At 51.3% G+C, this 26,978-nt stretch overlaps 10 protein-coding genes across 10 annotated transcripts; 6 read left to right on the top strand and 4 right to left on the bottom strand.

Annotated features, from left to right (window-relative positions):
- Positions 1 to 516: 516 nt before the first annotated feature.
- On the bottom strand, positions 517 to 2,848 carry MIND_00273700 (Autophagy-related protein; the record flags this gene model as incomplete). Its single annotated transcript, XM_037359609.1, has 16 exons — positions 517 to 679; positions 738 to 807; positions 858 to 1,006; positions 1,054 to 1,124; positions 1,179 to 1,208; positions 1,254 to 1,299; positions 1,345 to 1,419; positions 1,469 to 1,495; positions 1,545 to 1,568; positions 1,616 to 1,978; positions 2,034 to 2,131; positions 2,179 to 2,192; positions 2,238 to 2,426; positions 2,475 to 2,495; positions 2,538 to 2,668; positions 2,718 to 2,848. The coding sequence occupies 16 exons, from the start codon at positions 2,846 to 2,848 to the stop codon at positions 517 to 519; spliced, it is 1,602 nt and encodes a 533-aa protein (XP_037224704.1).
- A 725-nt stretch (positions 2,849 to 3,573) lies between these two features.
- Positions 3,574 to 4,451, top strand: MIND_00273600 (Catechol O-methyltransferase; the record flags this gene model as incomplete). The annotated part of the gene is made up of 3 exons (XM_037359608.1): positions 3,574 to 3,684; positions 3,735 to 4,376; positions 4,422 to 4,451. Exons 1-3 carry the CDS (start codon positions 3,604 to 3,606, stop codon positions 4,449 to 4,451), a joined length of 753 nt encoding a protein of 250 aa, XP_037224703.1. The 5' UTR covers positions 3,574 to 3,603.
- A 1,006-nt stretch (positions 4,452 to 5,457) lies between these two features.
- MIND_00273500 (Fatty acid hydroxylase) lies at positions 5,458 to 9,442 on the top strand (the record flags this gene model as incomplete). Its single annotated transcript, XM_037359607.1, has 17 exons — positions 5,458 to 5,593; positions 5,653 to 5,814; positions 5,862 to 5,950; positions 6,001 to 6,384; positions 6,434 to 6,608; positions 6,662 to 6,828; positions 6,872 to 6,925; positions 6,976 to 6,993; positions 7,040 to 7,418; positions 7,472 to 7,561; positions 7,624 to 7,892; positions 7,944 to 8,142; positions 8,194 to 8,212; positions 8,260 to 8,329; positions 8,377 to 9,137; positions 9,188 to 9,242; positions 9,290 to 9,442. The coding sequence occupies 17 exons, from the start codon at positions 5,458 to 5,460 to the stop codon at positions 9,440 to 9,442; spliced, it is 3,180 nt and encodes a 1,059-aa protein (XP_037224702.1).
- A 626-nt stretch (positions 9,443 to 10,068) lies between these two features.
- On the bottom strand, positions 10,069 to 10,490 carry MIND_00273400 (FAD/NAD(P)-binding domain-containing protein; the record flags this gene model as incomplete). The annotated part of the gene is made up of 2 exons (XM_037359606.1): positions 10,069 to 10,248; positions 10,293 to 10,490. 2 exons carry the CDS (start codon positions 10,488 to 10,490, stop codon positions 10,069 to 10,071), a joined length of 378 nt encoding a protein of 125 aa, XP_037224701.1.
- A 2,956-nt stretch (positions 10,491 to 13,446) lies between these two features.
- Positions 13,447 to 15,726, top strand: MIND_00273300 (uncharacterized protein; the record flags this gene model as incomplete). Its single annotated transcript, XM_037359605.1, has 3 exons — positions 13,447 to 14,556; positions 14,610 to 14,679; positions 15,023 to 15,726. 3 exons carry the CDS (start codon positions 13,447 to 13,449, stop codon positions 15,724 to 15,726), a joined length of 1,884 nt encoding a protein of 627 aa, XP_037224700.1.
- A 682-nt stretch (positions 15,727 to 16,408) lies between these two features.
- Positions 16,409 to 17,056, top strand: MIND_00273200 (Integrase/recombinase xerD; the record flags this gene model as incomplete). The annotated part of the gene is made up of 1 exon (XM_037359604.1): positions 16,409 to 17,056. One exon carries the CDS (start codon positions 16,409 to 16,411, stop codon positions 17,054 to 17,056), a length of 648 nt encoding a protein of 215 aa, XP_037224699.1.
- Positions 17,057 to 20,619: 3,563 nt separating this feature from the next.
- On the bottom strand, positions 20,620 to 21,407 carry MIND_00273100 (FAD/NAD(P)-binding domain-containing protein; the record flags this gene model as incomplete). Its single annotated transcript, XM_037359603.1, has 3 exons — positions 20,620 to 20,861; positions 20,909 to 21,316; positions 21,362 to 21,407. The coding sequence occupies 3 exons, from the start codon at positions 21,405 to 21,407 to the stop codon at positions 20,620 to 20,622; spliced, it is 696 nt and encodes a 231-aa protein (XP_037224698.1).
- Positions 21,408 to 21,484: 77 nt separating this feature from the next.
- Positions 21,485 to 22,351, bottom strand: MIND_00273000 (uncharacterized protein; the record flags this gene model as incomplete). Its single annotated transcript, XM_037359602.1, has 1 exon — positions 21,485 to 22,351. Exon 1 carries the CDS (start codon positions 22,334 to 22,336, stop codon positions 21,485 to 21,487), a length of 852 nt encoding a protein of 283 aa, XP_037224697.1. The 5' UTR covers positions 22,337 to 22,351.
- On the top strand, positions 22,335 to 24,284 carry MIND_00272900 (WD-REPEATS-REGION domain-containing protein; the record flags this gene model as incomplete). The annotated part of the gene is made up of 5 exons (XM_037359601.1): positions 22,335 to 22,666; positions 22,717 to 22,835; positions 22,881 to 22,960; positions 23,004 to 23,762; positions 23,808 to 24,284. The coding sequence occupies 5 exons, from the start codon at positions 22,335 to 22,337 to the stop codon at positions 24,282 to 24,284; spliced, it is 1,767 nt and encodes a 588-aa protein (XP_037224696.1).
- A 309-nt stretch (positions 24,285 to 24,593) lies between these two features.
- MIND_00272800 (uncharacterized protein) lies at positions 24,594 to 26,939 on the top strand (the record flags this gene model as incomplete). Its single annotated transcript, XM_037359600.1, has 9 exons — positions 24,594 to 24,813; positions 24,861 to 24,939; positions 24,991 to 25,118; positions 25,165 to 25,500; positions 25,598 to 25,845; positions 25,892 to 26,134; positions 26,183 to 26,382; positions 26,431 to 26,499; positions 26,546 to 26,939. Exons 1-9 carry the CDS (start codon positions 24,600 to 24,602, stop codon positions 26,937 to 26,939), a joined length of 1,911 nt encoding a protein of 636 aa, XP_037224695.1. The 5' UTR covers positions 24,594 to 24,599.
- Between the last annotated feature and the right edge of the window lie 39 nt (positions 26,940 to 26,978).

Below are 26,978 nucleotides of genomic sequence, written 5' to 3'. Positions count from 1 at the left end.
GCACGAATTTCGCGGAGCTGTGATTCTGTCGGTGGATAGTTACTGCGGAGGATGTCTGGACAAGGGCTTTGGAGCTCCCCGTCACGATGCCATGACTGAGGGTCAAAAGCGTCGTGTATTCCATTGTCATGGTTCTGAGCTGAGTTTTTATACCGAGACGAGCTGGCCAGCCTACGAAAAAAAATTACTTTAAAGCACAGAAAAGTCAACCAACACGAGCCTGGGGAAGAAACGCGTGATATGGACTTCAGAGTCATCCGGTGTCGGTATTCTGGCCAGGTTTGGCCGTGGCGCCAGCGTTTCTGTCACCGAAAGGGCTGAGCTCTTATTTGTTCAGCTAGTAGAGGAATTTCAGTCGCACAGACGAACCTCTGCTGCTCCTTGGAGTGTAACCTTCAAAGTAACCGGTAATTTCTATGGTCATGGTTGACCATCAACCCAATCAAGCGACCTTCCCACGCCATCATGTTAGCTCTTTTAGTATACGTAGGTTACGGTTAACGAGTAGTCTAAGGCCTAAGGATCCATCTTGACATCACTGTCCCCAGTATATGCACTAGAAAAATGCTCGCTTGTCTCGAACGCCTTCCCCTCCGCCTCCGCACGAATAAACGCCTCACACTCGATGCGACTTTTATCCATGTCCACGAGCCATAGGAATACGGTACTGAACACACCGCTGAAGAATCACACGTTGAGTTGAAACGGGTCCGATAGCGAAAAAGAACTCCACGCACAGAGCAAAAAGAAAGGCGAACGGCATGTTGTCGTTATTGTTTGAGGCAGTTATGATTGCGGAAGAGACGACTTGGATGCTAGTTCAGTCTTTGCTTTCACACGAACTGTTAGATACTCACATGGCCCAATGAACGCGGATGTCTTCCCAACCACCGAGAACAACGCGAAAAATAGGAACATTTGAGGTAGTGGAGACACCTCGCTGATCATGGTCTGACTATAGGCATACCAAGGGCATACCATGAGCCCATAAAACGCCTGATAGGCCCTGAAATCTGTTCAATTCCGGGTTTGCTGATAGAGATGATAGCATACCAGATTTCCCAAACGTGTTTGAATCCGAATTTGTCCGTATGCACACCGATAAGACCCCAGACGGTCAGTATCTAGCTCATATTAATACGCTTTGACCAGGTATTAGACAGGTTGGAGAAACATACGAGGATCCAGAACACGTTAAACAGCAACATCTGAGATGAGATTATTAGGGCACTTGCTAGAAATTTAGGTCGCACATTTTTTGTGCTGATTTTATAGCGCTTCTGCACGAGCCAGAAAAGACTACACCCGTGAATTTTGAGCACAAAAGTCGAAATAAGCACATACTAAATGCCCAGGCCTTGCGTGACGATTCCGACGATCAAAAGCAGCGTCAATTGAAGCGTCGAGTATGCAACAACACTGCAATATTGTCAAGACTGGGGTGGCAAGAATTTTAGAACGGAAGCACCTGTTTTGAAGTGTAGCAATTACAGTTCTAGAGACTCGGTAAGTTGTTAGCGAAGTATAAGAGGAAAGTGACAAACACAGTAGTGTTCAATACGTCGCCCCTTGAGCCGTATTCAGCAGAAGCATGCAGTCAATGCACACAACTCACATCAGGAAGTAGAATATGAGATACAAAAATGTCTGCTTCAAACGCAGACATTCGCGAAAAGCGATGTAGGTTTGCTTAAACCCGATTGTCAATAATGTTGTCCCAGGCGGCAGACCCAAGCCCGGTCTCCGTTTTTCGAGAAAGAACCACGGGATTGCGCAGAGGAGCCAAACGCCTCCGGAGAAGGCGATAAGGATGCTAAACGCCTTCGTGTTGTTTTCCGTGCTGGCATCGGAGTGGACGCCCTTGAGGATGCCCACCATGATAGCAAGAATGACGATTTCGCCGAGGGAACAAACGGCAAACGAGATGTTGGAGATTCGATTGCGAGAGAGAGAAGTAAGCTTAGCATGCTCATCGACGCTGGTAAACTAGATATCAAAAGACAGTACCAAGTTTTTTTTTCAACGAAGCTTACGACTTCTGACCAGATTTGACGTTTTGGAGCGACTGTTGGACCTCAGGAAGGTCTCGAGCTAGGCCGGGAAAAGCCGCCGTCCAGAATGTCAGGGAACACTATTCGAATATGAGAAAAAGCATTCTGATAGCTCGAATTGTCGTACCTGGTAGGTGATTACTGCACGACATTAGTGTGTGTTCGGGCGGACAAAGAGTATCTCACACCCGAGGATATAGAGCGCTACTCCAGCTCGCCATTGGGATGGATCTTCTACCCCCAGCCAGGCAAACGAGACCGCTACCGCCAGAATCGTGAAGAAGATTGTGATGTTTGGGCGCGAAGTGCCGTAGTCTGCCCATGCGCCGATAATGAGGAGAAGGACAGCCTGAAGAGCGAACGAGATTCCATTTGCTAACGAAACTTGGTGAGAAATGGCAGTACATTGAGGAAAACACCCACTCATCAACACGATTGAATTGACTGTAGAGAGTCAGAGCGTTACTGAGAATGAAGGGCACGTACTGTCCCTGACGCGACCTAGATAAGGGAGAACGCAGCCGTTGTCGCCGCAAGGCGCTGTGAATGCTGGCTGAGTAGGATCATACCCAGCAAGAAACAGCAAATTTTGGAACTGAGACGGTCCAAAATTGAATCTATCCGGGTTGAAACATTTTTTTCGCGGTCACAGTATGTCATACGCACCCCGAAAGGCCGTTGTTCCCGACATAGTATAAATAGTAAGACCAAAGCTCTCGCCGTGTTGTCGTCCACTGGGCAGGCACAGTGTCAGAACGGTCATCGAGCGTCGTTTTGGCTTCGTTTTCGGCGGACATGATGGAAGAGGAGCGCAAGGCGCGTCGGCATCATAATTGAAAGCGCGGGAGCGCGCGCCCCAATGCTTCTTCACCGTTTGGAGCAAAAAGAGATCACGGTGTGACTCGGGCCGGTTTCCCTGAAATAAGGACTCCAATTGGTTGTTCAACGTAGCATTTGAAGAGACCAGGGCTGCTTCAGTCGACATTTAGGTATCTTGTCAACGACTCTGGTCCACTTGTCGCAGCGCTGGCGCCTGTCGACCACTTGTTCTGGTAGCTGCTCGATAATAAACTTCAATTCGATTTTTGTCTGGTTGGATGTCGAGGTGACCGACTGTTTTGGGCTGGGTTCGTCGTCAATGCTGGAGAGTCAAGGAGATGAGAGTTATTGAGAGAAGTTCTGTCGTCATATGCGCTGACGATTTCGCCACTGGCACTCGCCAGCGTAAGAAATCTTGAGACGGTTTTTCTCAACAGTTTTCATTGGTGATTCAGAGCGGTTGCATATCGAATCTTTGTCGCGCCAATCGTGAAGTTTGGGCCGTCCCCAAAAATAGGCAACTCCCAGTCACGACGACCAGGAAGGTTCTCACTGCGCACTGCCGATGAACGCGTCTGCTTCACGGCCACCTGACAGGACTTAATTCACGACATTACATGGGCCAGGCATGACGAGGATGAAATGACATGCCGACCTAACTGTGCTTGCTCGGCAATGTCAAGTGGTAGGTACTTAAGCTGCGAGAACTGAGCGTAATAGCTCAGAACTCGACATGGCTTTCAACATCACTCCCGAATTACTGGAAAAATATCCGTCGCTCAAGTCTGCGGACTTTACGGGCGAGAAACCCTTTGTATGCCTGGTTGTCTTTGAAGTCAACAATATATGCTGATAAGCTTCCAGTTCAACGACGGGCGCGAGGGTCGGCTTCTTGAATGGATCTATGCCCGCTCAGACCTTGAAGCCCTCCGTGGAAGCCCGGCGCGTGTCTGCGCTGCCATCGAAGAATTCGCCATCCAGAAGGAATTCTTGATCAGTATCGGCTCCACCAAAGCGAAGATTGTCGAAGAGCTCATCGCCGCTGAGAAGCCCAAGGTTATGGTCGAGCTGGGCGGCTATATGGCCTACTCTGCCATCTTCTTCGCTGATGCAATGCGTCGTCAGCATGCGAAGGACACCAAGGTTCAGTATTGGAGCCTCGAGTACAATCCGCTCTTCACATCCATCGCCATGAATCTCGTCGACCTCGCAGGCCTCTCCGACGTCGTTCAGATCGTTACCGGTACTGCGGGAAGCTCTCTTAAACGTCTTGCCGCGGAGAACAAGCTCGACCACATCGATGTGCTGTTCATCGACCATTTGGGCGATAATTATCACACTGACTTTCAGATTTGCGAGTCGCTCAATCTTCTCAAGTCGGGCGCGTTGATCATTGCGGACAACACGTTGATTCCTGGCGCTCCAGAGTATCTTGATTACGTGCGCAAGCATCCTAAACTCGACACCAAGGCCGTGAAATCCATCACCGTTCCTGGCGACTTTGAGGTATGTGGTCGTGAAGCATTGCCGTCCTGCTAATGATTATATCAGGACGAAATGGAGATTACCAAAGTCAAATGAGTCGGGAAGCTAGCAGATCGACTGAGAACATGTCCATACTGAGAAAATCGTTTTGACCTGTCTTTTATAAATGCGTACTTGTGTACCCGATGAAGCGAATTTCGTAGTAAATCCGTGAATTCGGCAACTTTGAGTGTCTTTGAGTGTTACACGTTATTAGCGATGACTTGAATCCACTTTCTTCGATTCGACGCGTGTTGAGCTTTCAAATCTTGAGTTGGATTATCGCAAAGGTCTAGAGTTGCAGAGCGGAGCCGGAAATAGAGCAGCCTCGACACTTAAGGCTTGCGGGTAGGATAAGAGACTTGTGAAGAGAATAATAAGGTTGGCCAATGGTCGGTGGCAAGTGGTCAACCACAAGATCGAGATGAAGCTTTGATCACACATCACGTTGTGTTACATGTGCCGTCACACGCTCATATTATTTTTTTCCCAACACAATCGTGTTGCAATCGAGGCAACAGAGCAACAGCAACATGCGCTAATATTCCATCTCGTCGATTTCAAATGCGTACACCCACTCATTCTAATCGACCCCAATTTATGGAGCTTGAGACCTTGCAATGTTGAATATGAATGGATCCGCAACCTGAACAAATGAGCGATGTGGATAGGTCCAGAAGAGCATTGAAAGCTGGTATGACCACTTGTCGAACTACTATGCTGGATTCTGACGGTTCGGTTGCAGCTTCGCGGTCCAGTCGGACGGCGAGCTAAGGGGAAATGACCCTGGAAAAGCTCCCTTGAGAGGTCCGCGTTGCCTTGCGCCTGATAGAAGTCGCATTTCTGCTGAACATCCGTCTGGAATGACAACACGAGCTCAAAATCTCGGGCAGGTTACGGTGATGGCGGAAGTGCAACTTCCGGTCCGGTGAACTCGAAAGGCGAGCGTCAGATTGGATGTCTTCCGACCATGCCCGCCAGTGGGTTGCATCCGTCTTCCCTTGAGGGTTGAAATGGTTATAAAAAGCCTGAAGGAGAGCAGAATCCTCACTATTCTTCCACAATGACAACCGCAATTCCGCAACCACCTAGTGTCCCCTTCCTCGGGAATGTGGCCAACATCGAACGTGAGGTTCCTCTCCGCTCGTTCGTTCTCCTCGCCAAAACGTATGGCGAAATCTACGAGCTCAATGTACTCGGTATGAATAATCCTAGTTGTGCTCCCACTTTCCCTAACTAATAACACCGTTTTGTCAAGGAAACCATAGTAATATCATCTCGTCTCATGCTCTGGTGAACGAAGTCTCCGACGAAAAGCGCTTTCAGAAGCGCGTCGGTGGCGGGCTCGCGGAAGTTCGCAACCTTGTCGGTGATGGCTTGTTTACGGCGCAACCAGAGGAGCCCAATTGGGGCATCGCTCGTTTGTAGCTTGCCTCTACTTCAGTGCTACCGCTGATGTAAGAGTAGATCGCCTCCTGATGCCAGCTTTCGGAACTTTGGCCGTCAAAAATATGATGGAGCAAATGCGAGACATCGCCAGTCAACTCTTGCTCAAGGTACACATTTTTTGTGGTCGATTGTCTTCAACTGAGGTACCTACTACTAGTGGGAACGTTTCGGCTCTGATACAGCCCTCGACCCGTCTGACGACTTTACGCGCGTCGCATTTGACACAATCTCTTATTGCTCGATGTCATATCGCATGAACTCGTTCTACAGCAGCGAACAACCCGAATTCATCGCAGCTATGGCGGAGTTTCTGATCGAATCAGGCAACCGCGCCAATCGACCCCGAATGGTGCAGGCGGTCATGCGCGGCACCAACGCTAAATACGAGTCGGATATGAAGAAAATGAAGGATCTGGCTGACAAAATAGTGGCCAAACGTCGAACTCATCCTGATGGAAAGCATGATTTGCTCGACACCATGCTTAACTCGCGCGATCCAAAGACGGGCCAGGGAATGACGGAGCAGTCCATCGCGCAAAATGTATGTCATTTCTTCCTCCTGCTAAGTATAGGCTTTAAACGTGCTGCAGCTTCTTACCTTCCTTATCGCGGGTCACGAAACGTCTTCTGGAATGTTGACTTTTATGGTTTACTACCTGTTGAAAAACCCTGAGAAAATGCGCAAACTGCGTGCCCAAGTTGATGAAGTACTTGGAGATCGGCCAGTTGAATACGACGACTTCGACAAGCTCCCCTATCTCGTTGGTGAGTAGATGTTCTTTGAACTCCCGGCTCACAGTGCTAAGCTCTACTGATAGCTGTGATGCGTGAAACCCTTCGCCTTTGCCCGCCAGCACCAATACGAAGTGCTGCTTCCTTGGAAGACACCACCATCGGTAACGGCAAATATGCATTGAAGAAAGGTTCTCGGGTCGTCATCCTAGTGTGGCAAATGCACAGAGATCCCAAGGTTTGGGGAGACGACGTACGCTTCCATTTCACCATATTTTCGTTTAGTAATGTTATAGGCGGAGGAATTCCGACCAGAACGGATGATGGACGGGAAATTCGAAGCCCTACCGGTACGCTCGCTGAATGAACTCTGGATGTGTCGCTCATCAAATATCTTTAGCCCAACGCTTGGCAACCTGTATGTCCAATCTCGTTCTTACCATCTAAACTCACTCCTGGCTTAGTTCGGATTCGGCATGCGCGGCTGCATAGGACGCGCTTTCGCATGGCAGGAAGTTCTCCTCGTCATGGCCTCGATCATTCAGAGATTCGACCTATCGCTTGTTGACCCGTCTTACACACTCCAAATCAAGCAGACCCTCACCGTCAAGCCCAAGGATCTTCGTATTCGTGCCTCCTTACGGAAAGACAAAACTGGCTCAACAATCTTGTTTACAACTCCTTCGTCTCCGCTTCTGAGTGGACGAGATGATAGTTCGCAGTCAATATCCAATGGCAGCATTGTGGGCACAAAGGGCAAAAAACTTTATGTGCTATATGGCTCCAATACAGGCTCGTCGGAAGCATTTGCTCAACGAATCGCCAACGCAGCGCCGTCCTATGGTATGACTTTTCTTTTTCCTTCGTTGCACTAGAAAGTGATCCTTCATTTGCAGGATTCCGTTCCACGATCGGTGTACTCGACTCCGTTACAGACAAGGTCCCCACAGATGGACCTGTTGTGATTATCACTGCCTCCTATGAGGGTAAGGGCCTTCACATTGTATCAACGTCTGCAAAACTTAGCTCTCTTTCTCCCTCTCCCTAGGTGAACCTGCAGATAATGCCGCACAGTTTGTTGACTGGCTCCAAAACACTCAAAATAATGTCTTCGCCAACGTTCAATTTACCGTATTCGGGTGTGGCAACTCGGACTGGACCAAGACGTACCAGCGAATCCCGACTTTGATAGACGATTTATTTGTCAAACGAGGAGCAAAGCGGCTGTTTGAACGCGGGGCTGGAGATGCGGGTACGAGTGGGTTTTTCCAAGTATTCGATGAATGGGAGACAGGCATGTGGACTGCATTGAGCAAAGTAAATCACTCTTTTTAACAGCTCTTGGATCCACTTCTTACTTGATTGCAGGAATATGGAACGTCTGGCTCCGTAGGAGTCACACAGACCTTGCAAGTCAAGACTGTCGATGCTGGTAACGAACGGGCGACTGTCTTGCGACACACAGACGCTTTGCTTGGCCGGGTCGTTGAGAACACGATATTGACCAAGGAAGGGCCAGTCAAACGGCATCTTGAATTTGAATTACCGCAAGGTACAACCGCGCGAGGTGAGTTTTCTTGATTTATTCAACTGGGTCAGTTACTCACTGATATGATAGCTGGAGATTACGTGGCAATGTAATTATATCTTCACGGTATCGTCTGCTTGAGCTCATTCCTCAAAGCCTTCCTCAAAACCCGCTGCGTGATGTCCGACGCGTCTTGGCCCGATTTGGCCTGTCGAACGAGGAAGAGGTACTTTTTCTCTATCTCTTTTAGTGCGATTATTCTCATGTCCTCAGGTCATTCTTTCCTCTGTTGGTCCGACATCTCTTCCCGTTGGCAAGCCAGTCAAACTCTCCGAAGTTCTGACTGGATATGTCGAATTATCTCAACCCGCCACAAAGCGTGACCTCGATGCTCTTGCCAGTGTTGCTAAGTCAGAATCGACTCAATCATACATCGACGATCTCAAGGCAAATTATAATGATGCTGTCCAAGCAAAACGACTTAGCGTCTTTGCCATCATCGAAAGTCATCCCGATATCGACCTTGCCATAGGCGCCTTCCTCCAGATGCTTCCCTCGATGCGCGTGCGACAGTACTCAATTTCGTCTTCGCCACTGTGGAATCCCGCCAATATCACCATCACTATCAGCGTCCTTGATGCGCCTGCTCTGTCTAGTGCCACTGAGGTCCCCTTCCTTGGTGTTGGCTCCAACTATCTGGCCAACCTACTTCCTGGAGACCGTGTCCAGATGGCCGTCCGCCCTTCCGCAGCCGCATTCCACCCGCCGGAAAACCCGCTGACCCCAGTCGTGATGTTCTGCAGCGGCTCTGGACTTGCTCCGATGAGAGGCTTCATTCAAGAACGTGCAGCACAGAAAGCCTCTGGCCGAGACGTTGGCAAGATGCTCTTGTTCTTTGGTTGCCGCTCGCCGGAATGGGACTTCCTCTATGCGGCCTCAGACCTAAAGACTTGGTCGGAAATGGGCGTCGTTGAAGTCCGGCCAGCGTTCTCTCGCGCCTCAGAGCTGTCGGAAGGATGTAAATACGTTCAAGAGTGGGTTTCCCTTGCTGAATATTTTGTTATTCATTAACCTTCCATCGTAGTCGTGTTTGGAAAGATCGTGCGGATGTGGCTGACGCATATCAGCAAGGGGCCTTGGTATGAGAGCATTGTCGTCCCTTCTCTGATTGCTTACTTGACCACAGTTCTTCACTTGTGGCTCTGCCAATGTTGCGAAGGGCGTCAAGAAGACGTTGATCGATCTGATCAAGTCTGTGAGCACTGGGGATGAAGCGGAAGCTGCTGAGAAGTTTGAGACGATAGTGAAAGGACGTTATGCCACGGACATCTTTGATTGAATGTGTTGAAAGTACGCGTAGCATGCATAGACGTTGGTGTGTATAGTTCCAACGAAAGGGTGAACCCATGGCGTTTCCGAGGGGTAAGAGGAATAGTTGACTGCATGCCGAGGAGAATGAGATAATGAAGAGAAGTTGAAAGCAGTGGGCACAGCACTATTCGACATTGTTTTGGCGGTTGCAGGTTTCGCTGTGTATTCGGGAGTGGGGTCGATCAACAAGCTGTAGGATTTTATGGACGAGGAGAGTAACTCAGCAAGGCATTTTGCCTTTGTCGTGATCTGCTTTCGTTTTCTTCGCAGTTTAGAGTATCCTTTTGCAACGTTGACTACACGATGGACTCCAAGGAACTAATCGTCAAATTTCATTCATGGCGGGCAAACGTGCCGTCTGCGGGCGATATCGCTGATGTAGAAAGGTAGCGTGGATCCCAAGTTTCAAACTCGAGTCATGAACGGCAAAGACACGGGGATTATAGAGGCTTGCTTGGAAAATCTTGAGAGGTTCAGCATCCATTCAACAATTTTTCTATGTCAAGTCGCAACCAGTAAGAATCTGCCGTAGGGAAAACTTGAACGTGAAGTAGCGCTGGGTTGGGCACTTCAAACTTGAAGTTGGATGTAGGGTCACAAATAATAGTCGGTGACGCCTGGTGCCCTCCGCTCCCATAGGTTTTGCACGCGACACTCAAACAGTCGAGTCCGTTCTGCCTCATCTTGATCGTGCTCTCCGTCCTCAAAGTCGATGATCTTGATACTTGGTTCACCGCCCTCTTCTCTTGGATTCTCAAACGTCACATATAGTTGCTGGGAACCGTCAAGCACGCTTTATTGAGAGCTGATACACTTACTAAACCAAGCGAAAGATGAATTCTTCTTGTTTCCCGCAAGTAAATGTGCTCTGGTCTTCCACCCCTAATCATGCCAATGATGTTGTCCGCCGCAACCTGGGCCTGACGATGTCCAGGGCCCGATGCCTTGTGGGCATCCGTTGCAGCGACGTCTCCAACAGCGAATATGTTTGGAAAACGCGGGTCTGCTACTTGCATTGACGGTAGAACACGAATTTCTCGCGTGCGGTTATGGACCGAGCTCGGAGAAAGGGAAAGGAGCGGGTTGCTGAGAGCGACACCGCCGATACAAGCAAGGGCAATGTCGGCTGGGATGAGTGACCCATCGGATAACCTGACGTGGTATCGGGGGCCTGAGGTTGGGAATCCATCAGGTGGTATCTTAGCGCGTTGACCAAAGATTGAGTTTTATGCGCTGATCAGACGCGGTCAGCGGTCGTCGGCGGTCATCGTCGGCGACTGGTGACACTCTGTGACCATCACTGTTGTTACAATGTTAGCCACCGACTCTATCTATGCTTTGCTGCAAGTCGCTGACTATGGGCAATCGCCGCTGACCTTCGCCGACTGACACCGACCATCGACTATGATATCAAAGGTGTGTGTTGAAAGACATGGTCACTGCTGGTCACCGATCGTCGATGACTTGAGCAACCCTGTTCTGAAAGTCAGCGACTTGAGATCTTGTAGTCGCCGACTCAGCCCCTCGCTGTGTTTGAAATTTTCTGCTGAGTGGCGTGATTCCTTGACAACAACTTCCATGGCGTCGTCGACTACCACCGACTCAGCCTGCTTCAGTGGTCCACTTCAAGGCCTTACGAAAAAGCAGCTGATCAATGAAGTCTTCCCTCGACTCTCCCTCTCGTTGACGAACTCAGAGGGCAAGAGTATGGCTGTGGATGAGCTACGCAAGGCTCTGAAGAAGCATCTTGAGGCCAACCAGGCCAAATTAGCGTTGGACCCCCGATTTGCAGGCCTTTATCCTGTGGTTATGAGCAAGGCAGCAGGCGGAAAGAAGGGAAAGACAAGCGCAGACAAAACAGCTGAGGTTACTGCTGAGAGCCGAAAGCCTCCCTTGCTGACTGGGTGGGTTATCTTGTTCTCTCGGAGCGGCGGACTCGGAGCCTCAATATTAACCGAAATATTCTAGCGCAAATCTCAAATTACACGAGAAAAATGTCCCTCTTGATCCTCCTGGTTCGACTATGCCTCTTAACAGTGGCAAGCGGGGCAAGGGAAAACTGGGTTTGTATTTCTACAATATGCAAGCATTAGCTAAACTTGACACCGCTCAGATTCACGTCCTAATGCTGTGATTTCGGACGACGGCGAAGATGACGAATCAGATAAGGATGGTGCCGCTAGCGATGGTCAATCCGAACCATTGACCCCTCTTGTTCCATCCGATGAAGAGCAGTTGGATGAAGAACCTAGCAAAAAGAAAGACACAGAGGAGAAGACAAGTAAGCATATTTGCGCCATACAGTACTGTGGATCAATAAGTTGCTCAAATCTGCTTAGTTCTTCTCAATCTCCACATTTATAAGAATCCGACTGCACCTACAACTCAATTCATTGTTGAAGCACCAATTCATCAAGTTCGGGCAATGGATGGGTCAAGTTTCGCGCAAGCATCACTGCGAGAAGTCATTCCGAGACTTGCTGAACAGGCATCTCCACTCAAGGGTCTGTATTTCTTGTCCCTCACTCTGATACTCTATCTGACCAGATAGTTCATATCTAGCTGATCAACATGCTCGGCTTTACCGACCTGCGCTTGGTGTTGCAAACAACGGAACAATGGAAGTCGGCGCTGTCAAAGACTTTCTTAAGGGAGGGAAACTACCTCAGGCTTTCGCAGCCGCAGATCTAGTACCTCTCAGCACTACGGTAGATAATCTGCTAGGTATGGACATGTGGTACAAGTCGGTATGTTATGATTTGTCGATATTCAACTGCCATTATCATGCCTTATAGGAGCTCGAACCAGCTGGTTCCGTAGCATCAGATACAGTAGCTGCAACACGCACGCCGACCATACCAGTTGGTGTTAACCGCAATATCAAGAGTACACCAATCCGAAATCTCATTGCATCAAAAGACCAACAACTACTGTTCCTTCGCCTCATAATTGGACGGACGGAGCCTGTCAGAACGCGAAAAGCTGTCAACACTCAAGCAGCACAGCAACTGGCCATGGGAAAGGATATTGCAGAATATATCGAGAAGTACCAAGAATTTTCACGTTCTGATGATATCGACGCAACATTGGGATTCGACGTAGGCCCAGGTACGGTACTATCAATATATCTACATCTACTGAATGAGTGCAGAATGGCGTCCATCAGAGATGGTCTCAACTCTGCTGAATACGCATATGCCAAGTTGGGAGACACTAGGTCTACACAATACATCCTTCGATCTCGTGTTGGCTATTGAAGCGGGCGGATTCGGTGCCACAGTTGGTAAAGCAGCGCGTCTTACCTATCTCCAGGGACGCAAAATCAAAGGACCACTTGGCGACTGGGTTAGAAGCGGGGCTGACAGCAACACAGAACCATGGGCAACTCAGAAGCCTGGCGACTTCACAAAGCTTGTTGCCCGTCTCCACGCGGAACAGTTTCCTCATTATAAGCACAGTATGGCACGAGTTCAGCGAGAGGTTCGGGCGGAGATTGGACAAGAACGACTGTTTGATCTGGCGCGTGGTGATCCCGGCCCATCCGGCTCTACCAATAAGCGACGAACATCTGTGGAGATGGACAAAGTGTCAAAGAAGCCAAAAAACAGCTATCGTGGAAATACACCGTCCGAGGAGAGCAGTGAAGATGAATCAACATCCGCCAAACGGGCACGTCTTGAGAAAGAGCTAGCGTCACTCAACAAGAAGTCACAGTCAAAGGGGAAAGGAAAGAGGAGGGAGCGTAGCAATAGTATCACGTCGGATACCCTGGACCGTTGAGCGGACAGTGGTTTTGCTTGATTCAACCCAAGCCACAATTCTATAAACTCAAATAAATCTTGATTCAACTCAGGTAGTATGCAACTTAGTATACAAATGGTGCATTCTTACGACCAAGAACCAGTTGTGTTGGTACGAGGGTGTAATTGCACGTGCTTGATGCCAATTGTTGCTTGCTTGCTTTGCGCGACTATGTCGAGCATTACTGTTTTGACTGCCTCAGTCACCAAACTCATGACGGTTTTTGACCTATTCTTCAATACCAACATGCGTCTGCACCAAGCACTCTATCTTCTTGGGATAATCATATCCGTCTACCCTCTTGTCCATTTACATCTAAATCAGCGCGAAGAAGTGTATCGTGGCTCACATGAGACAGGCTGGATTCACAGTGTTCGGACTCTGCTCTCTCGCGCCCTTTCAGCCACAATGGATGAAGATCAACAGATGTTCACACCAATCAACTTCGCAAACGAGTGGGGGACCCGAGTTTCGGATGATTTGGCCTACATTTATCGGTTTTTGGGTATCGAAGATCTTGTGCAGAATGGGACAAAAGTAGACGCTCTTTTCCACACCCTATTCCGCCCACCCCGACAGATTCTGGTCACAACACGTTTGAACTGCAAGTTCTGTCCTGTCGGACATCGCAATATGCTCCCCTCCCTTCGTCGACGAAGATCTGGAGGCAATGCCCAAGTCTGGCTGCTGGATCAAACCTTCCAATGGGTTCAAGCTGACCTTCTGGTTGCCCAGTGTGCACGATGTAAAGCGGAATATTATCCAGATCGAGTCACTCGGCCATCATTGGTTCGCGGCAAAAGGATTGAGTGGTTAGAGCCTCACCCTTCGTTTATCCGCATATCTGTTCATGGAGTATGGGTCAATCAAGCGGTTGCAAGAGCCCAAGAAAAAGCTCTTCACCGTTTCCATTCGGGCTGGGCCAATTTCGCAGATTGGATTAATGATGGGCTTGCAGCTGAAGCACCCAAAAAGCTGACCTACCGTCAGTCTAAACGTCTATTCCTCGAACATTTCTCGCGTCGCCTGTTACTTGCACATGGTAAATTGTCCGACTTCACACTCCCGGCCAATTCAAGTGCCGACACTCTTGCTGCTGCTGTTCGAGAGAAGATTGGCAAAAATCGAGGAATTCTACCTGGCGCACTTGAGCATGGGTGTATGGACTGTACCCATATCAAGCGCTATCGGTCTGACAATGAGCCGGGAGTTGTCAGTGGTCGAAGCACTGATGTTGCAGGGTTGGAGGAGTCTACAGATGAGTTGGACTTGCCGCCACCCGTAGGTGTATCTGGGTCATTAGAAAGTACAAAACTGATGGTTATTAACTCAAGGATCTTCTGGCCGCTGAGCTTCCGCCCAATATTCACCCAGTGTCCGTGAATCAAGATGCTCCTGCCGCAGGTAATCCGCGTGGATATGTACGCATGATGGTCATGGATGGGAAAACAATTACTCACAAGGTTCGACGGCCCCCAACATCCAGAGACACTTTCTGACATTCTTCGGGCAGAAATGTGCAGTATATGTGTGTAACAATCCCCTCGTCAATTTCAAAAATGGGCGCTTCTGCAGTGATCATATTGGGCAAACAGCGCTGTGCGGTTTTGTTGGCTGTGGACAACCCACCATGTCGGAAAGCGCCCTTACCTGCTCCAAGGCTGAACACATTGCATGGTATAAACGGTTTGACGAGCGATTCCATCGACTCTCTTACCCGGGGGTCAAGCGTGTCATCCGACGACAGAATATATTGCCTCGGAAAACGGCGAAGAGATCACCATCCCTTCCTTGGAGATTGAGCTTCCGGAGCTGGAAGGCGTGGCCTGGAACAAGGTAGAACACACCTTCAAACCCAAGACAACTTACTGTTTGGAGACTGCTCAATGGGCTTGCGGCTGGCCAATCGGATGGACCAAATGTTATCGTGCAGAGAGTCCCTCTGCTGTGCTTGAGTTTCTCAACTTCCTCTGGGATGGAAACCTCGACGCACGTCCAGGCTTTGTAACATACGACAAAGCCTGCGAGCTTCTGCGACACATTGTTACTCAGAACGCAACAAGCGATTGGCTCAAGACCAGCAAATTCATTGTAGACGCATGGCATTATATTGGACATCGAGCCACCGACATCTTGTGCCGAACCCGCTGCAATCCGGCCCCAACTGACGGCTCACAGCCAGACTTGGTCGTCGTTGATGAAGACGACAACGGAGTGCAGCACCAAACACGCGCATTCAACACTGAAACAGCTGAGCAACTTAATTCATGGCTCAACGGGTTTGAATCACAGCTGCGACAGATGACTGACATTAACTATGACTTCTATATTCATGTCTTGATGCTACTGTACAGCGAAATTGTAGCCAAACGCATCGAATCCAAGGGCCGCGAGTTGGGGGAAGGTTTTTTTGATATTGTAAATGGCGATACTGAGATGGATTTAAACTAGTACAGTCCATAAATTACCAGTTGCATCGTCTCACACTGCGCTCGCAGAACAATTCGTGTCATTTAAATTCTTTACAACCGTAAACCGCTGCCACGGCTAACCGACGTGAGCCTTATCGCGTCCGAGGACGATTCGCCACTCGACCTAGCCGTACTCCTTCCCCCATCTTCTCCGAAAGACCCGAGACTCCTGGGACCCCCCTTACCCCGTCCCCACTCAGCTTCTCACGATGGCAGACGGCGAAGCCTCCCAAGCGGTAATGCCGGCCCCAGTGGTGGCGCAAACAGCCCACCAGTGCCCACAACCGAGGAGCGGCTATCTGGGCTGGAAGCGCAGCTTGCCGCGGTCCTTATGGCAATCCAGCAATCCGTGAGGAATGCTCCGCCAGACCAAGCCCGGCCCCGGCCCCGGCCCCGCCCCGCCCGCCCCCGCCCCGCCCCACACCACCCAGTAATTCCCGTGGCCCAGCAGCCTGCGCCACAGTTTATCGCACCCCTCGCGCCGCTCAACGCGCCGACAGGTGCGTCACCGTCCCTCCGATCCCTCTTCCCCGATATCGAGTCGGCATGCATCACGGCGGTCATTTCACATGAGCTCAAGGCATCGGATCTGTACAAGCTGGATAGCAGAGTGAAGGATTCAGAGGCGACTTACAGTCTCAGCGGCGGCAGGAACATTCGAAATGAATGTCTCCAAACACAAATCATACAAAAACCTCAACTCCGTCCTCTTCCCTCTCCACACTTTCTTCGCCATCCTCACGGCACACCTCCCCGCGCGTGTGGGAGCAACGGCGTACTTCTACCGCTACCTTACGCACATCAGCACGCTGGCAACAGAGTATGAATGGGCGGCGGTCCTTGAGTACCATACGCTCTACTTCAATCGGCGGCGGAACAAGATGCTGGAGGGGTCATACGAAGGATGGGCGGAGCCTGAAATTGGACTTCTCAGCTCCCACGTGTACCCGCACCGGAAGCCGATCTCGGTCAGCGCCAAGGCCACGTCAAAGAAGCCGCCAAGCTCGACGGATCCTTGCCGCAACTACAACCTGGGTAAATGCGGCGTCTCCATGTGCATGGGGCCGGCCCCACATCTGCTCTTCGCCTGGCTGTGGCAAGGAGCACCCACTCACACAACACAAATAGGGATCTGGCACGACGTGAACGGCACGTCGGTTGCACGTCGCAGCCACCCCGCAGATGATCCCACGCCAGACTCTCCACTGCCTCCACTCCCACACGGCAATCTCTTCCCTCCTAGACATCCACCGCCCGCCCGTCCTAACACTGATCCGCCGCGCAAACACAGCACCACCGGGCAATCATGACACGCCTACAATCTCCTCCGTCCTCAACGAGGAAGCCTGGGCTTTTTACCTACGTGATTATCCAGACAAACAGTTTGTACGCTCCTTACTACACATAATACGACATGGTGCCAATCTGGGATTTACGGGTGACAAGTCAGCAGCACAACAGTGCACCAACCTGAAGACAGCCTTCAGCTCCCCTCTCGTCACGAATGCTCTTTCCGAAGACATTGCCGCGCAAGTCGCCAACGGGCGGACAGCCGGCCCGTTCGCTGATCCCCCTTTCGACAACTTCCGCTGCTCCCCGCTTGGAGCCGTCACCCGCAAGCGCGCCTCGAAGGTGCGCCGCATCCACCACCTCTCGTGGCCGCACGGACGCTCCGTGAACGATGGCATCCCCGATGCCGAGGCCAACATCCGCTACGACATGATCGACCGCGCGATCGCCGATGTCATAGAAGCCGGCCGCGGCTCGCTCATGGTCAAACTTGACCTCGAATCCGCTTTCCGCCACATTCCTGTCCGTCCCGAGGACTGGCACCTTCTGGGGTTCATGTGGGACGATGCATTCTACTATGACATCGTCCTCGGTTTTGGCTGCCGATCTGCGCCATACATATTCAACCTCTTCGCCGAGGCGCTACACTGGATTCTCCAGCGCCATCTCCCCGCCGCGATCCGCCACTACCTGGATGATTTCCTCCAAGTCTTCTCACCCCGTGTCCCGCGACCCCTCACCGAACGAGCACTGGAGTGGTCGCTTGCACTTGGCGACCAGCTGGGCCTCTCCTTCCAGCCGTCCAAGATCCTCGGCCCGCAACCACAGTAGAGATGTTGGGAATCGAGATTGACACCGCTGCGATGGAGGCACGTCTGCCAGCCGACAAACTGGCTTACTTGACCTCTCTCCTGGACGAATGGCATCACCGGACTCACGCCACGCTCGAGAGGTCCAGGAGCTGACGGGCTTCCTTCAGTTTGCATCGCAAGTCGTCCCCACCGCTCGGGCTTTCATCCGGAGCCTTTACGATTTTGAATCATCCTTCACCACTCCTTTCTCACGCCGGCGCATCTCCAAACCAGCTCGTCGCGACCTTGCCTGGTGGGAGACTTTCTCTGCCGCATGGAATGGAGTCCGACTACTCGCACCAGAACAACGCACGCTCCATGTCTACACGGATGCTAGTGGAACCAAGGGTCTCGGGGGACACTTCGGGTACTCACTGGTTCTCCATCCGCTGCCCGCAACGTTACCGCAAAGATCACATCCAGGTCAAGGAAATGCTAGCCGTCGTGCACGCCATCCAATGTTGGGGATCCGAGTTCACCGGCACTCACGTTGTCTTCCACGTCGACAACGAAGCTGTTCACGATGCTATCTCCTCCCTAACCATTCGCTCCGCCCCCACCATGAACCTCCTCCGCAACTTCGTGGCACTTGCATGCCGACTCGATTTTTCATTTTCCTCTGTTTGGTTATCCTCCGCTGACAATTCAATTGCTGACGCCGCTTCTCGATTTTCCTTTTCCCGCATGTTCTCCCTTGCACCCTACCTGGAACGACAGCCGAGCTCCAAAGTCCACCAGATTGGTGGTACGAACAACACGGCAATCTCCCAAAAAACCGTCGCATTCTACCTTTGGCACGGCCTCGCAAGTAACACACGACGTACCTACTCCACAGGCCAAAAATCCTTCATCAACTTTTGCAAGCTCCACAGCTTGTACAACAGTGACGGCGCCATCCTTCCTGCCACTCAAACCGCCGTTATGTCGTGGGTTGCCAGCCTTGCCGGCCGAATCCAGCCCAAATCGATTAAGGCCTACCTGTCCGCCGTTCGTTCCCTCCATGTCGACGCCGACCTTCCCTTCACTGCATGTGAATCGCCAGTTGTTCAACGCCTCATCCGAGGCATCAAGCGCTTCCACGGCGAGAAGGACCGGAAGCCCGTCCTTCCCATCACCCGCTCCATCCTCACCCGCATCCTTGCCCAGCTCCGACCCGGAGCGGTCCCGGGCCACAGCACGCTCTACGCCGCCTTCTGCCTGGGCTACGCCGGTTTTCTCCGCTCAGGGGAAATCACTTCGGGAAATGGCAAGGACGCCAGCCTTAATCTCACGCGTAACAATGTCCAGTTCTTACCCAACTTTGAGCACGCTGAATACATCCAGCTCACTCTTCCCAGCTCCAAGACTGACCCCTTCCGAAAAGGCGTCACTCTCACTATCGCCGCAGTCCCCGGAGAACCCACCTGCCCTGTCACAGCGCTCAAGCGCCTTTTCTCCGAACTACCACGAGCCAACAACTCCCCGCTTTTCGAAGGACTTGACGGAAAGCCCCTACACTACAAGACGTTTGTCACCGGTCTGCGTGAGGCCCTCAGCGCAGCGGGCATCAACCCCTCCGGATATGCAGGCCACAGCTTGCGCCGAGGAGCTGCCACAGAAGCCGCCGCCGCCGGATGCAACGACTACGAAATCCAGTTACTTGGACGATGGCGTAGCGACGCCTACAAACTTTACATCGAGAACCCACTCTCCCGGATCATCGCGCTATCCAGACAACTTCACATGGCCCACACACACACCATCCCTTTCGAACCTCCGGCTCTCCGGCACTACACCTCCATGGCTTGAGTTGGTCCCCGGACCGACTCGAGAACTTCGGACCCCAATATAATTGTGCCCAAACTCACTCCTCGCCCGATTCCATCACCATCTGTCTTCCTCTCCCTCACGACATCCTCCTCGCGTCGAAGGCTAATGGCGGGTCAATTAGTGGTGGGGTGGATTGACCCGGGTTAGCAGGCAAGCGTGACGCCGCCCAAGCGCGCCAGCGCTTGGAGTCCCAAGCACAGTGCTCGGACCCCCTCCGCATAGTATATAAGCCGCCTGCGAGCGCTGTCGAGACTCATCGTCTCACACTGCGCTCGCAGGTAAGTCAGTCTCAGCTATCATACTTTCTCCTCGTCTCACACTGCGCTCGCAGAACAATTCGTGTCATTTAAATTCCCCACCCTCCATCCCTACTCCATTTACACTCCATTCTACTGTCTCTCTTCTCCTCAGTCCTGTATGTCACTAGTCCCTCGTAGTTAGGCTTGAGTTGGTCCCCGGACCGACTCGAGAACTTCGGACCCCAATATAATTGTGCCCAAACTCACTCCTCGCCCGATTCCATCACCATCTGTCTTCCTCTCCCTCACGACATCCTCCTCGCGTCGAAGGCTAACAGTTGCTGACTATCTCGAGACACCTTGAGCCATCACCTGGTCGGCGACTTTTCATCCGCAGTCGATGACCGTAAGATTCACGTCGGTCGGCGACTTGACTTGGAGGTCACCGACCAATTATCAGCAGTCGGCGACTCGTCATCCCTGGCCTAGTCGCCGACCTCCGAATCAAGTCGCCGACTGTCCCTGCAGTCGCCGACCAATCGTCAGCAGTCGGCGACTCATCATCCCTAGCCTAGTCGCCGACCTCTGAGTGAAGTCACCGGCCAAGACAGGAGGTCAGCGGCTGTCCAACGAAGTCGCTGACCGGCATCCAGCATCACACATGGCATTGACCACGACCAGCGGTCAGCGACTTCGATAACCCTGGTCGACGACTTGGCGCCGACCTTCGCTGACCCTCCCTGACTTGCGTGACCGTGTTATTTGATGGCGTATTACTGCAAAGATTAGGCGAATACCCAGTGCTGTAGCACGAGAGGTGACAATTTCATGGAGCCGAGGGTGAAATCGGGGCATAAGCTGGATCGTGGAGTGGATTAATGTAACATTTTTCGTTGGGTATAACTCTTTCGCGTCGAAAGCTAGTTCTGGATGGCCGATAAGCGCTTGACCTCTGAGCAAACGGAAAACTCACGCAGACCATATGCCCCTCCTCCAACGACGACAACGTCGTTTGCTTCTTTAATCCGCTGCTGCAACACCCTCCTTGTTTGCATTTCGTCAAGCTTCGAGGTCAACGCCAATGGCGGCCGGCCAGTCCCTGTTGCAACGACCAGATACTCATAGGGTATGTCTTGCCCGTCTTCGAGTACAACACAATCAGCCATGATGGTCTTGACAATGCCTTGAATAATGGTTGTAGACTGAGCGGGAGCAGCATGAAAGGCGTTGGTGTATGGCACGAATGCTTTCTGCTCAAAGCCCTGAACAACACTGATTCGAGGAAAGGCAAATATGTGGTGCATATGCGAGTTTTTCTGGATGAGGACAATCTGGTGCGTCTTGTGGACTTGCGGCGCAAGACGGTCTATCAGATATGTTCCTAGCGACGTCCAATTATCATTCATGACAACATCTAACCACTCACCAGCATAGCTCCCTCCTACAACCACGATGGTTTTGAGCTGGGTCATCTAGGGGTGAGCGAACGTGCAACCAGGACAGTGTCCAAACATGGCAGAGGGAAGCAAAGAAGCATGGCGTGATCTTCCTATGGCCAGGTATATAATTTCTCGTTTTTGAGATACTGAAGTATACTAGGAGGAACGAGAGGCGCCCAGCTCTTACGTTCTCGGATTGCTTCCCTCACCCGCGTAGAGCTGGTGGTATCGACATCCTCGTCAAGCTCCACCAATTCGACACGTTTTTGCTGAATAAATCGGTCCGCAAGGGCTAGAGTAGCCTCCTCGTTCGGGGAGCCACCTCTGCGGGCATAAACCACCCGTGCATTGTCCTGCTCTTCCGAAAAGAATTTGTCCAGAGCCTTAAACATCTTTGCTTCCGCTTCTGGGTCCTCCGGCGAGTCTCCATAGTACCGCGGTGCGAAAAGACGCTCTAAGGTGTCAAACCCCATGAGGAAATTCAGTTCGGGGCGCTGGATACCCAGATTCACGACGCGTTCCTCGAGAAAAGCGCGTAATTTGCTCGCTTTGCCCGCAAAAGTAGGCTCGTCAATGACAGCAACCGCGATGGGATGTCTATGGCCCTTCCGAACGGTTTCCTGGGCTAACAGCAGCATCATTTCGAGTCGCTGGATGTACGTCGCGTCGGTGGGTTTCAATGACTTGTCGGCGTTTCGGACGGACAAGAGGAAGATTTTGGCATCATAGGCGTGGCCGGTGGGGTCGTGTCGTGGTACTTTGGCTAGTGCTAGGTGAGCCTTTGTCGGCGGGTTGAACGACGAGTCAAGTATGGATATGGAGAGGTGCAAGTGGTGGGGGCGGAATTTGCGGGGTAATGGCCAGCGATCATTGGGGGTATAGAGGAGCTCAATGGGCGATAAACCGCGCTGGACATTACTCAGGAGCGTAGCAGCGGTTGTACGTGAAATAGTTGCGGCCATGGTCGTGGTTTTTGCCAGAAAGGCAGGTGGGTTACCAAATGTGGATGTGTCACAACAACAAAATTTTGTTTCCTCCCGTTCTGCCATGAGCAGCCTCATCTCGGCGGTTTCGTGGGTGCGCCGAGGTGTGGCGGTTCAGCACCCTACGAAATATGTGCTGGACGATAAAGAGCTGGAGCGCGTCAGTGCACTGGAGAGGATTGAGGTTGAGGATGCAAAGAAAGAGCTTGAGAGAGCGCATAAGGCTGCTCTGGCAATGGGAAAGAGGGAAGAGGGCGATGAAGCAGATGATGCTGTGGATGAAGACGGGAATGAAGAGGACTGGGTTGAGTGCGTTATCAATCCAAAGATGCTCTACAATTTTTAACTCTTTTTCTCAGTGAACCCAGTGACGAGGACGCAATGGATGTGGACTCTGGTGTCAAAAAAAGAGATCCCAATGATCTTTCAGAATACAACTTGGACGATTACGATGCAGAGGAAGACGATATTGCCACAGGTTTGTTGCTTCCTTTTTTTCAGTACCAAGTTTGATAAACCGTAGCTGCTGGACCATTTAGCAACATAAAAGGACTAACCTACTACCAGAATGACGAAGATGACCCCTATATCACACTCAAAGAGGTTCGCGATTGAATACTAGATGGTTCAATCTGATCAGTTCCAGGACGATAATGCCGCTGAGCGCGAGGAACTCGAGGTTCTACCAACGGACAATCTTCTTGTCGTTGCCAAAACAGAGGACGAGATATCGCAACTCGAAGTCTATGTCTATGAGGAATCAGAAGACAACCTTTATGTTCACCACGACCTCATGCTGCCCAACTTTCCGCTCTGTCTCGAGTGGCTGGATTTCCCGCCCACCACTGCTGGCACTTCATCCTCCCCTGCCGCTCCGTTTGGAAACTACATTGCGGTTGGCACTCTCGATCCCGAAATCGAAATCTGGTCGCTTGACGTGTTGGACGCGATGTACCCTACCTCTGTTCTTGGCCGACCGGACGAAACACAGGCCCATGTTCCTATACCACTTGGAACCGGAAAGAAGAAGCGCAAAAAGACTAAGCATCGGAGCTCGACTACCAGTCACCACGTCGACGCGGTGCTTGCACTGAGCTGGAACAAAACCCATCGAACATTACTTGCGAGTGGTAGCGCTGACAGAACCGTAAAGTTATGGGACTTGAGTCGTGATCCAAGTATCAATGGCGAGGGTGGAGGGGCAATTCGAAGCTTTGATCTCCACACGGACAAAGTTCAGGCAGTCAGGTGGAACGAGAAGGACCCAAGTGTGTTATTGACTGGGAGCTATGACCGTACCGTCCGGACTTTCGACACCAGAACACCAGATAGTGGGGTTGCAGCAGTGGTTGGAAGCGATGTCGAGGCTATGAAATGGGACCCCTGGGAGGATTCTGGTTTCTATGTGAGTTTACTTTGCTAAAACTACAGTTTTCTGAAAGAATTCTAGGTATCGCTCGAAAATGGTATGGTCCTCAACTTCGATGTCCGCAAAATGTCGTCAGATCTGAATCAACCATCGCCTGCCCGTTTCACGCTTTCAGCCCACGATGGTGCTGCTTCTGGCCTCGACATCAACCCCCATATTCGTGGTTGCATCGCTACAGGTGGAAACGACAAAGTTGTCAAAGTGTGGAACGTCCAAGATGACCAAAAGAATGTCAGTCTCGTGACTTCAAGGGACTTGGGTGTAGGCAAAGTGTTTTCGGTCGCGTTTTCACCAGACGACCCGCTCACTTTGGCCGCCGCGGGGAGCAAAGCGAAGTTGCAGATTTGGGATGTTGGCGCCAATATGGGAGCACGAAAAGCGTTCGGGGCCAAGTTGAAAGAAGCGGGTAGGGTGTTGAGGGAGAGAGAGGCTGGCGATGGTCAGGGTGGCGTAGTCGGTGTTGCGAGCGACGATGAAGAGAGTGGGGATGAGGAATAAAATGGCTTTGGATGAATGATCCGGTGCGAAGTGGCTTTCAATACCTGGATGGAACGCGGCAGCATCTGTCGCTCACTAATCGTCAAAATGCGACGGTCTCGAGCTATCATGCCAGCTTGACGTCAGATATTTGCTCGCCGATCAGAGAAAACACGGAAATCGAGCTCAAATAGTTTATTCATACACCTAACCATTAATAAGCTTGAGATCCGGTCATTTGACACGTCGGCCGGGCCAATCGGCCCAACGGCAATCAACCCCATATAACATGTGCAATTCAGACCGAATCAGACGTTGTTGCTTTCAACGGCCAGGATGGCGGACAATGTCGCGCTCACAGTCGACAAACTCCGACGGCTGCTTGCACTCCATCCGCGTCTCTTTATTCTTGGCTCGAGCGCGTTAGCTGCCCTGTTGCTCGCGCTTCGACTGCGCTTCACTTCGAGCAAGGGCAAGAAGAGGGGCGGCTACGTGTCGAACTTGGCCAGCGTCGCGGATAAGAAATACGATGTTATCATTGTTGGTGGAGGTGTGTGCTTGTTGTAGAATGAGAGTCTATGCGCTAACCCTAAACAGGTACTTCTGGATGCGTACTTGCTGCCAGGCTGAGTGAAGACCCAAATATCAGCGTTCTGCTGCTTGAGGCTGGCGGAAGGTGCGTGTCGCGTTCTCAAACAACCATCCATTTTACTCAAATAGCTTTCAGTGGAAGCGCTCTCCCGCTCAGCCGCGTGCCCTCGGGCTTTGGGCAGCTCTTCTGGACAAAACATGTCTTTGGCTTCCGCACGGAGCCTCAAGTACACGCAAAGGGTCAACAACGCTTCTTCCCTCGAGGTAACAGACATTTTATCAGCCTACTCGATTATTGAATGGCTGCAAGCTAAAATGCTCGGCGGATGCAGCAGTATCAACGCTCAAATGGCACAGTACGGGGCACCTGGTGACTTTGACGAGTGGGCCTCCCTTATGGGCGACGACTCGTGGTCATGGAGCAATATCCAAAAGTCGTTTCAAAAACTCGAGCGCTACGTGCCTGACAAAAATTACCCTGCCGTCAAGACGGCGGAGCGCGGAAACAAGGGCCCTGTGAGGGTCGGTTACTTCAATACTGTGTCAGAACATTCGAAGGCCTTCATAACTGCTTGCACGCAAGTAGGGATTCCGCGAATCGCGGACTTCAATACGTCTAAGGGGCCCATTGGAGCAAGCCGGGTACGTGTTTTTCGTTCTTTTCTCTTCTTGGCTCTCATTTCTTCACCAGATTAGTGAGTACAAGCACGGTTCGAGTCTTCGCAAGCGCTGATAGCTATTAGTGACCTACGTGGACGAGAATGGCCGGCGCGTTTCCTCAGAAACAGCATACTTAACGCCTGAAGTTCTTGCTCGCCCTAACCTAACAGTCGCCATAAATGCGACCGTAACCAAAATTATATTTGACAAGCGCGGCGCAACTCCACGAGCAGTCGGTGTTGAATTCGCTCAAGGCAAGAACGCACCACGATATCGTGCCCGTGCTGGTAAAGAGGTGGTATTATCTGCGGGTGCAATCCATTCTCCTCATGCGAGTCTTTTCCACTTGTTGACTCTATCAACTCACAAGTACACAGATTTTGATGCTTTCTGGCGTCGGTCCAGCCAAGCAACTCGAACAACACGGCATCCCGCTCGTACTCGATGTTCCTGGCGTTGGTGACAATCTCGTTGACCATCCTGTTGTGGATATGTACTTCAAAGACAAGCTCGACGACTCTGTTCTCACACTGCGCCCGAAGACGCTAACAGCATTTCCCAAACTCTTTGCGGCGATCGCACAATACCAGATTTGGGGAACGGGCAAGCTTGCTACAAATGTGTGTCATTTAGTTTCTCCTTCAAGGATTACTAATCAAGTGATGTAGTTTGGCGAGTCCGCTGCTTTTGTGAGATCTGACGACCCGCGTCTGTTCCCGTCAACGGAGTTCCCGCAAATTTTGGAGGACAGCACGTCCGGAACCTCGAGTCCTGATTTGGAGCTATTCTGTACGCCACTCGCGTACAAAGAGCACGGAAAGGTTATGTTCAGCATGCACACGTATGCGTTGCATTGTTATCTTGTCCGGTTAGTCTTCCTTTTTACTAATAAATTATTTTCTGATGGTTAGTACAGACCAACCAGTCGAGGCTCCGTTTTACTAAAATCTGCCGATCCATGGACGTTGCCGAGCGTTAACCCCAAGTTTGTTCTTCTTTCGAAAGTGTAACCCAGACTGATCTCCGCCCAGTTACTTCCAAAACCCAGACGATTTCGAGAAGTTATACCGCGGGTTTCGCCTCCTGCTCAAAATCGCGCATGCGAAGGCGATGGACACCTACCTGGACCACACCAATAAGGACTCTCAATTGGACCACGCACTTCATACCAAACCCGACGACGAAATTCGGGAGGTGGTCAAGGATCGGGTCGAGACTGTGTACCACCCAACGAGCACGTGCCGTATGGCGCCGAAGGACGTCGGCGGCGTTGTGGACAACAAACTGAGAGTGTATGGGATTGATGGCTTGAGGGTGTGTGACGCGTCGATATTCCCGTGGATTATCTCGGGCCATACGGCTGGCGCGTGTTTCGCCATTGGAGAAAAGTTTGCGGACGATTTGAAGAAGGAATTAAGGAACTAACATATGTGTGTGTTGTCTTGTACTACTAACTGTAAGCCA

The sequence above is a fragment of the Mycena indigotica genome (assembly GCF_014461135.1).
Source record: "Mycena indigotica strain 171206Taipei chromosome Unknown Mind.scaff0002, whole genome shotgun sequence".
NCBI classification, from domain to species: domain Eukaryota; kingdom Fungi; phylum Basidiomycota; class Agaricomycetes; order Agaricales; family Mycenaceae; genus Mycena; species Mycena indigotica.
This window is presented reverse-complemented; position numbering and strand designations above follow the sequence as displayed.